At 34.1% G+C, this 10,545-nt stretch overlaps 1 protein-coding gene across 1 annotated transcript; it reads left to right on the forward strand.

Moving 5' to 3' along the window:
• Positions 1-5,117: 5,117 nt before the first annotated feature.
• LOC110108774 (pentatricopeptide repeat-containing protein At2g13420, mitochondrial-like) lies at positions 5,118-10,525 on the forward strand. Its single transcript, XM_020839554.2, has 2 exons — positions 5,118-5,819; positions 8,634-10,525. The coding sequence occupies exons 1-2, from the start codon at positions 5,190-5,192 to the stop codon at positions 9,597-9,599; spliced, it is 1,596 nt and encodes a 531-aa protein (XP_020695213.1). The 5' UTR covers positions 5,118-5,189; the 3' UTR covers positions 9,600-10,525.
• The last annotated feature ends 20 nt before the right edge of the window (positions 10,526-10,545 follow it).

A 10,545-nucleotide genomic window follows, 5' to 3' on the forward strand; every position in this document is an offset into this window, starting at 1 on the left:
ATTTTTATTTTTTAAATTAAAATTTAAGAATTAATAATAAAGTCATCTTAAATGAAATCTTAATCATGTAATTATTTTTTTAATAGACCTCAAATTTAATTTTGAGATAAAATAATTCTATTTTTAATTTATATTATTTTATTTAAAATTCATCATAATAGAAACTATAATATTTAACATCCTATGTCTATACATGCAAACATCCTATCTTAATATTTCTAGTTGTTCTTGCATTCCTCTGTAGAGGATATGCATCACTCTATATTTTAACTAGACATATGACTATTATGTGTATTAAATTAAGAATGGAATAATATTAAAAGCATTATTTAATATTTATAGAACAAGAGTCTTTAGTAGTACTTAACATTCACTTTACATCATCAATCCAAAATAAGAAAATTAGCAAGACATAAAATAAATGACAAGCAAACTCATTTTCATTAAACTCATGGAAGAATGAAAATACAAGAGAGTGATATCACCAAAAAAGATCAAAGTATCTCCTCTACACTCATTCTCCCTTAATATACAGAGTTGCTTCAAGAAACACATGCTACACACTCTAAATGATTGTAACTTGTACTTTTATAGCCTCCCTTATATTTTACTCTAAGAGTTAAGAAGGGAAGTACTCAAAAAGAAGTATCGAATTTTACTAAAGTGTTTGAACTCCCCCACAAACATAACATCACATCTATTTATAGGATAACACAAAAAGGCATCTAGCGCAGCTCTTGAAAAAGTGGCACCGCAGTGCCATTGAAGTGAACTAATGCCTCGACATTGAAACTATTGCATAGTTGCGACGATTGCTAATGTGGATCATTTAGTGAATAGTCAAGTCTCTTCACTAAGAGAATGTGACCTTTGAAAGTTATAATTGCAATGCTGCGACGTTGTTGACATTTGAAGGTTGCGGTGCCCGAGTGGCAAAAAATGGCTCCAATACATGAGAAATCATAACACCAAGGTATTTAAAAATAAAGAATGTAGCGCTGCCAAGTTGTCTTTTTGATGTCGTAGCACTGGTAATGTTGTGATGCTGGTTGTGTTGCCACTGCTACCCTTACAAACAGTTAACTTGGTGCTGCAATGTCCAATTTGGGGTGGCTTGGCATCATTGAAGGTGGCGCTGCGACATTATTTCGTCGATCATCATGACGCTTTAGTCTCCTTAGAATTTTTGCCATTTATTGATTTTTTCTAAATAAAAATAACTAAAACAAAATATTTTCATTGAAGATAAAATATATAAAATAGTACATAATTTACAATTATCAAGTACACAAAACTTCTTTTGTTTAATAAAGTTATGTCTAGTATACCAAAAGGTGCTCGATGTTTAAGAGCTTTAGTTCATTTTAATCAAGGGGTTCCATAATCTCTCATAATTAAGTAACTAACATCCTCATTAATGTCCTTAAATATAATAAAAAAATCATTGATTTGGTAGGTACAATTTTGTTAGTGACCCTTATATGTTCAAGTGGCTCCCACCATATAAAACTTTGTCTCAACCAAGATTTAAGACGTCACTCTTATAATGTAACACTTTTTCATGTAAAAAACTTCCCCATCTTCTGCTTGTGTACTGCTCAAATATCATTTGTAATTGTCTAAACTCTCACCTAATAGCCACAATGCTAAGCTTGATCATAAAGTTAGATATTGTTTACTTTGGCCTAATGACCTCATGATTTTGTCCCATTGGTGGAACTTATCAAAAGTCACCATGCCAAGCTTGATCATGTACGAACATATTTAATTTTAATTTTTTTAATAAATTTTAACCATTACATCAAAATGTGCATTGATGTGAAAAAGTTTACCATCATTTTATTTTAGCAATTCTACACAACTCGTGTTAACCTCCTAACATAATACATATAATAATAAGGTTACATGATTCATGTCCAGGTTATTTGGGTCAACTTTACTCTGAACTTATAGAACAAACATGTTAAACAATTTATGTTGAGTTTTTTAGTTTTGTATTACCAACATTAGGCACAAATGTTTCTACCCACATCATAACAAGGTCCATTTTGGGTTAAGCATATTCATGCTAGGTTAGACAAACTTATCCTAGTAACTTAAATTGGCATGTCTAATGGTATCATGGAGTATTCATGAATTGGTCATCGAGTATTCAATATGAACATTCATGTCATCATATTTAAAAGTTCTTGATAGTACATGTGCAAGCATTATTGACTATTAAACCATAATTATCCATTATCAAACGATCAAGTAATCCCTCAAGCACTACCAATTCAACATGTATAGGTCCTTTTAAGGAAAAGATGAGTGGTGGACCCACCAAAGTCTATACTTGTTATGATCCATTGCCTCGTAACAAAAGCACTAGATTTTGACATTAATAACGAAACTTAGAAATGGTGTTAGATTAACACCCATACTCTCAATCCATACTTATCTCACTTTCCTTTCAAAAATTACACTAAACTAACTTAAATATAAAACTTTACAGCTTTCTTTCAACTATGATAGCAACCATGACTTCAACATCAGCATCAAACCTTCAAAGAAGAGAGAAAAAAAATGAGAAACTCAAGTTGTAATAACAAAGAGTTAATGAAATGAAAGAATGTTATGAAGCATTTCTCTATAAATATTGGAATTTTCCAAGTCAAGACCCTACTAATTTATGTTTAAAAGTTAAGAAAAATGTTATTGCTTGAAAGACAACTAAAGTAATAACCAATCTTTTTAAAAAATGTTTCCAACAAATTAGCCAAATATCACAAGAATACTTAAAGACTATTGATAAATGGAGCATTTTTTTATGACTACACTAAAGTTGTGGAGCAAGAAAGAAAGTAGGGAATTAAGATGTTTTAATTGGTGTTCGTTCAAATAAAAGAAGAGTCATATAATTGAAGTAAGCTCAAGATTAGCAACTAAAATAGAGTGAAGTGTTATGTGATACTTTGAAAATGTTAAACATAAAATTTTGGATCATACAACTGCTTTAGTCATGGATGTTCTCACTAGACATTTGCAAGAGGTTGTACAATAGTGTATGCTTTTCACTGATGATATTCTTCTTGTTGATAAGATTATAGATGGGGTTGAAGGTAAACTTTAATTATGGAGATCAACCATAAAACCTAAAGGCTTTCATTTGAGTAGATCTAAAACTGAATATATTGACTATAATTTTAGTAATAATAGATCTAGTTGAGGGATTATGACTTTGGGCAATCAAATCATTGATAAGAGCACTCATTTTAGATATCTTAGATCTACTGTTTAGAGTCATGGTGATATATATTGAAATATTATTAGTAGAATTCAAGTTAGATGGTTGAAGTGGATAATGTCCTCAATATAATTAAAAGTTTTAAAATACTATGATCTTTAGGCAATGTCCTCAACATAATTAAACACATTATGTTGAGATGTTTATTGTTAAGGAACCAAAATTATCCTTACAACTAAAATTTGTAAAAAAAAAGGACCAAAAATATCCTTACAACCAAAAATCAAAAGAAATCATTACAAAGAGAAATAATAAAGAAAATAATATATATATATATATATATAATCACCTATAATGCTTTATGGTGTATAATGTTGGCCATTAAAAGAGAAGCATAATATTAAGTAAAGTGTTAGTGTGTTACTTATAGGGATCAAGGGCAGCACCGTCGGAACAAATTTTGGTTGTAAAGTTATTTATGGAAAAAAAAATATCTACACTTTTACTTATAAGTTTACCCCCCCCCCCCAGTGAAAATTAAGGCTGGTTCTGCCCCTGCTCTGAAACTTAAGGGAAAATTTTATAATATGGTATTGAGACTTGTAATGTTTTATGGTGTATAATGTTAGCCATTAAAAGATAAGCATAATATTAAGTTAAGTGTTACATAAATGAGGATGCTCGTGTGGATGAGTGACTTTACCCTTAAAGATATGATACAAAATGAGCATATAGTTGAAATGGTTGGAGTAGCTCTAGTGGAAGATAAAATTAGAGAGAGTCGCCTTAGATGGTTTTGTTATAAAAAAATGACAACCTTCTGATGACCCGATTAGGAAAGTGGATGTATTAGATTTGATTTATATTAAAAAAGGTAGAGATAGACCTAAAAAGACTTGGTTAGAAAATATTAGAAATGACATTTCTTTTTTAGATTTAGATGAGAATTTGACTCTTATCAGAATACAATGGAGAAAAAGGATTCATGTAGTCGACCCCACATATTGGAATAAAGGCTTGTTGTAGTTGTTGTTGTATATAAGTTTTTGTCCAATATGATTTCATCATTTTCTTTAAATTACGTGCTTCATAACATACTAAAGTTTCCTAAGAAACAAATTATCTAGTAAATAAAGGCAAAGCAATTATGTGAATAGCCATAATTGAATAGGTGCCTCAACTAACCAAGCTCAACCAATTAGCAAAATAATGAACCAAATATATTTTAGACTTTCAAGTTGTTGAACCAAATTCGGCCAAAGTTATCTAACTAACATAGCCCAAAGTGATTGGATAATGAAATTGATCAATAAATAAAGTGATGCAATCATGGGTCATGTGACCAATTTCCCTGATACAACGAATGAGGCAATATATAATATCAATGGTTTTAGCATTGTGACCATCAACAAGTGTTGAGCCACTTTTTGCTACCCATTATCAAATTATTAGTTGAATTATTTTTTAGAACCACCTGACTTGTAATTTTGACAAGTCGATGAGCTTTAATCATCTATATTACCACTAGATTGAAAATTTTGAAACAATCAAAGAAAAAAAATCTTGATATAGATATAAGCATCGATAAAAGGCAAGCAAAGTAAACTACAAACAAAGCAAGGAAAAATAGTTAAACAAATATACTTTGCAAAATTAATCAACATGCTTTCAACAATAAGGGGAAGCCAATTAAAACTAGAGTTATTACTTATGGAGACAAAAAATAAGTAAATATTAAATATAATAAAAATTTATTTGGGATGATTTTGTTACTGATTTTAAAATTTATAAATTTTTAAAATAATTTTTTAATATAAAATTATAATTTTTAAATAAAAAAATTATTTAAAAAAGTAATAAAAAAGCTGTACCAAATCAAACCTAAATCAGCCCAAAATTTCGAAGCAGCCCGCTATCACTATTACGCAAAGCAGAAGCGCTGAGCTACTCGGCACTCGGCAGGATGCTCCGGCTGCGGCATCAGGCCGCGCAATTTCTTCGCCGCAGAGGCTATCCGCTCTACTTGTCCAATAATCGCTTCCAAACCACAGCCCCAATCGAGTCCGCTGATCTTGAGCTAGGGTTTGAAAATCCTCCAAAGCCAGGCCTCCCCCCTATCGTTCCTTCCGATGACGCCGACGCCCTCTCACGTCTTCTCTTCCAGCACCACAACCCCTTCCACGCTATGGAATCATCCCTCCAGCTCGCTGGCATCCGCCTCACACAGAGTCTCGTTCTCCAGACGCTCCTACGCATCCGCAACTTCTCCAAGATCGCCCTCGGTTTCTTTGTTTGGTCGCGCGACCAGGCCTATCATTCGCATGGTGCAGACGCATATGACCTAATGGTGGACGTCTTGGGCAAGGTCCGCCAATTCGACGCAGCCTGGCAGCTCATTGTGGAGATGGACCAGCGCGGCGTGGCCCCATCTCCGCGGACATTCGCCATTCTTGTCCGCCGATACGTTGCTGCGGGACTTACGAGGCAGGCAATCAGGGCTTTCGACGATATGGAGGCGTTTATTGGAAGGGAGCCTGGCACCGCGGAGTTCAACATGCTCTTAGACACGCTTTGCAAGTATGGTTATCCCAAGGTTCACTTTTTAACTTCAATATCTGTAATTCTCCTTTTTAAATTAAATTATTGTTCGATGATATTTTCCTTGATTCTTGGTGCTTTTTTGTTTGCAAAATGTTTTAAAATACAGTGTTTTTTAGATTATAGGGTTACCTAAATTCATATAAATTTGATCCTATTGATGGTGCTGAATGCATTGCTACGCATTATAGTTGAAAATGATTGTAGATGTCGGCTGACATTGCATTGCGACATTTTTGACATGCATGAGCTGAGTGGACGTTCTGGAGAAGTTGGTGGAGCTAAAATTTTTGATATTTTCGGCCTGTAGGCTCTTTTGTATTTTTTCTTTCAAGGGCTTTGATGATGATGACGAATGATGGGTGAATATGCTTTCTGCCTTTCTTTTTTTTTCTTTGGACTTACTCTTTACACATAAATAATGGAACTTATGCTGAGGGGACGTAGCACGGTAGCAGAATGATACTTTGATGGGGATTGCAAACGGGTCACACCCCAAGGGGAATGAGAGGAAGAAAAGATGGACGCGGAACCAAATTTAAAGAGAAAAAGAGGAAGAGAATGGGAGGAGTGAATTAATCATGCTTTGATTTCAGTAGTCTTTAATTGACCCATGCAATCCTTAGTCAGCCCTTATATAGAAGCTCTTCACTATATACTTAAGGCATTCATAGCTAACCAAGGAAGTATAATGGTTCTTCATTACATGTTTAAAACATGAAACATGATGAAACCATATTAAAAAATTATTTGACACTGACATATGAAGATGATCTGTATGAGAAGAGCCGGTGACTTTGATTGTCTTGTGTTCATTAGGGCAAAAAAAAAAATCACCAAAAAGTTGAAAGGTGATGAACATAGTGGTGGAGGTGACGTAGATGGATGAAAAATATACTAAAGAATTGGAGATTGAAACAATGAAACATTGATTGATTTGTAGGCGTTGGCTCTTAATAACCATCACTAAAAGTGTTTGATAGCTTAGCAAACTGGACCAATAATCAATAAGGAGATGATCATAATAGGGGAAGCCCAAGTTCAGCGAACTATTGTGGTGACCGAAGCAGACTGAAATCACTAAGAGGCAGAAATTTTCCAGTTGTTGCTAGAATAATTGAAGAAGGAACCAGTACCAAAAGCTCCGCTGAATGAATCGTCTTTGCTTCAATTGCTGTTCTCTTCGACTCTTCGTAGCTGATGGAATAAAGAAGCCTTTAAAAGTCTTTTGAATTCTGTCAACGTAAAAGTTAACGTTATTTTGTTGGAGTTAAAAATTCAGCATACTAAGGTTTTTTTTGGTTAATTTGAGATGAGCAAAAACTCCTTTTGAATATCAAAATAATTATAGATTGAAATATGTTCCAATAAAACAACCTAGTTATCAGTTGCCTCACGTTGATGATGTGATCTTAGTGAGAACTCCAATTTTGTTTGTAATTTAATGGGATAATAGTTTCTCCCTTTTTAATGCTCGGAGGAGAATTTTCTCCTTTTAGTAGTGTTCAATGTTCTCTATATTTTGATGAGATAATCTTGAAGTCTCATTTCCTTCATTGGCCGGCTTGATTGAATGTGACTCCCTAGTTTTGCCACATTCAAAGCTATCAGAGGCGCATGGCTTGCTATGAATATGGACAATTTTGTTTGTAAGGTTAAGAAGGGAATCCTTTCATTTTTCCATTTGTCCTTCCATGTTACCTTGGCTATGTATAAAGAGTCTGAGTCTCCTTGGTTTTGTTCTAAAAACTATAATAACCAAAGGAAATAACAAAATACCCCATGTCCCAATGGACTAAATAACCCAAATAAAATAAAAGAGTTGCTTTTGCCTTGACATATTATGTTAAGTAAGCATACTGATGATGATTGTTTTGCATGACTCTTTTTGGAGCCAGTGAATTGTATTTAATCCACCTAACACGTTTGCTTTTCTATAGAACCTTTTCTAAGGTTTTATTTGGGACTATTTTTTATTGCTTTTTAAAACATAGTTTTAATATAAAAATTTTAATTTTTGTACTAAAATTCTGTTTTAAGAAGCAATAAAAAAGTCGTCCCAAATGAAGCCTAAATTGCTTTCTTGGCCGGTGATAAGCCAAACACTCTCTTTTTCCACTCTTAAAACATACCATTGTCAAATTGCAATCAGCATCTTTCCATGTTCTACCTATTGCCTGAATTATAAGTGCCCGTCTAAGTTATTCTATAGTGACCCGCCTTATATCATCATGTGCGATACAGCCACGCTATTGGCATAAAACATAACGACTATTATTTGTATCTCAAACAATTTTAAGCTCTTCGATGTGATATTCATCGATTTATTTGTCAAAATTCATCAAAATTAGCTTCACCCGTATCTTGCATTGAAGAATAGCCTTATACTTAACAAAAGTTGATTTTCCATTATTTCATATTCTTTTTTTTTTTGTTTGCCAAGACTTTCACTTAAAATTGCTAAAAACCGCTTATACGTCTTCTCAAAAGTTTATTTTATTATTTATCGATGGGAATTCAGAGAATTAGATGATGTCCATGTTGATAAGTTTTCATACTGCATGCGCAAAAGCCTCGTCTTATATTATGCTATATCTACTCCCTTTTGCAAGGCAAGACACACATGTAATATTGTTCCATCACGTTGATTTTTGTGAGACCTTAAAAAGGGAATGCCCTTAAGCTATCACTATTACTTAAAAGTATTTTGATATCATTCTCACTTTGTTTTATATGCAAATATGAATTATCATCGATGAGTATTTAATTCAATTTTTATTTCTTCTGTTTTCATAATCAATACATGCAGGTAGCGACAGAATTTTTTAACAAGCGGAAAGTCTCATTTGAACCAGATGAAAAAGCATACACAATATTGGTTTATGGGTGGTGTAAGATAAAGAAAACTGACATGGCCCAGAAGTTTCTAAAGGAGATGATTGAGCGAGGAGTGGAACTAAATGTGGTAACATATAATGTTTTGTTGAATGGAATTTGTAGAAGAGAAAGCTTGCATCCAGATGTTTGCTTTGATAAAACAATTCATGAAGCTGAGAATCTTTTAAGTGATATGCGTAGCCGAGGTATCGAGCCTGATGTTACAAGTTATTCAATTATTATCCATGTTTGCAGCCGAGCCCATAAACCCGAGTTATCAGTTTATATGTTTCGCTCAATGAAGGAGAAAGGAATTTGTCCCACCATTGCGACATACACGTCGGTGATTAAGTGTCTTGCATCATGTGGAAGATTGGAAGAAGCAGAAGAGTTGCTTAATGAAATGATGACCAATGGAGTTTGCCCATCCCCTGCAACATACAATTGCTTCTTTAAAGAATATCGTGGGAGGAAAGATATCAGCAGTGCAATGAAGCTGTACAGGAAGATGAAGGAGATTGGTTCATTGGGGGTGCTTGATATGCATACCTATAACATATTGATTGGGATGTTTTCCAAGCTAAGTCAAACGGAACTTGTAATGGAACTATGGCATGATATGATTGAGAAGGGTATCGGTCCAGACATGGATTCTTACACTTTGCTGATACATGGGCTGTGCGAGAGGCAGAAATGGCAGGAAGCATGCCAGTTCTTTATGGAAATGATTGAGAAAGGGCTTCTTCCACAAAAGGTCACTTTTGAGACTCTCTACAGGGGACTGATTCAAGCAGATATGCTTAGAACTTGGAGGAGACTCCAGAAAAAAATTAATGAGGAGTCATTGATGTTTAGTTCTGATTTCCAACAGTATCAATTGAAACCTTATAAAAGGTAATGGACTTGTTCTCAGTTTTCCTCAAGACACCATTTTGGAATCTGCAAGTTGTCAGCTAAATCAATCGATTGTATTCTATTATATCACTTGTTGAGGTGCCAGAAGCAGTGGTTTAGTTGTTATATTATAATGAAGCTTCAATTGTGAGAATTTCTCCTGGATTGTGAAGAAATGACAATGAGATCTGTAAGTTGTGGGTGAAATGATGGCATTACAACATTCATGGATATTAGCATCCATATAATTTACTCACTCTTTGAAGGTTGATCTATGCTTTTCTTTTCAACGGAAGGATGAATTATTCTATGCGTATGCTGAACGCCGTCCAGAGCCCAATGAAAATGCGCCATGTCACCCTCTACTCGGTACCGCGGCTCAGTACTGCTCGATATTGAACTTGGTACTGCTCGATACTGAATGACGGGGCTGCACTTGATTAGTCTTTGGAAGGTAAGGTGTATTCGGTGTCTGGACAGAATAATCTCTCGTTAGCAAGGTATAGTTTGAAGGCTGGGGAACATGTACTACGAGATCTGAAGATGTGTTGCAGATGAAGCTGGCTATTATGGCAATTCTGCTGGAGCTGATCAGTTTAAGGAAATATGGAAGATCATGTTATATCTAGAGTTTAACTGCATCTGAGATTCATAGACACAGATCAATCCAGAAAGCTATAATGCTTAAAATCGATTTTGAGTGACAAGTTGCAGTCATCGATTAATGATTGTATATCAAACTAGTGGAAGGGAACCATAGGAAGAGTGAACCAGGCAATGAATATAAGTAAACATGGCGATTAAAGGCCATACAAGTTCAAAAAAGAAGAAGATTTTTTTCTTCTTCTTTATGGATTGTACTTCCGTCATCAGTTCTACTTTGAACCTTTTACACAATTTCAGGTATTTGATTTCAGGAATGTTTTTATTTGATTCAACTATATGATGAC

Source organism: Dendrobium catenatum, unplaced genomic scaffold (genome assembly GCF_001605985.2).
Source record: "Dendrobium catenatum unplaced genomic scaffold, ASM160598v2 fragScaff_scaffold_1056, whole genome shotgun sequence".
NCBI lineage: Eukaryota > Viridiplantae > Streptophyta > Magnoliopsida > Asparagales > Orchidaceae > Dendrobium > Dendrobium catenatum.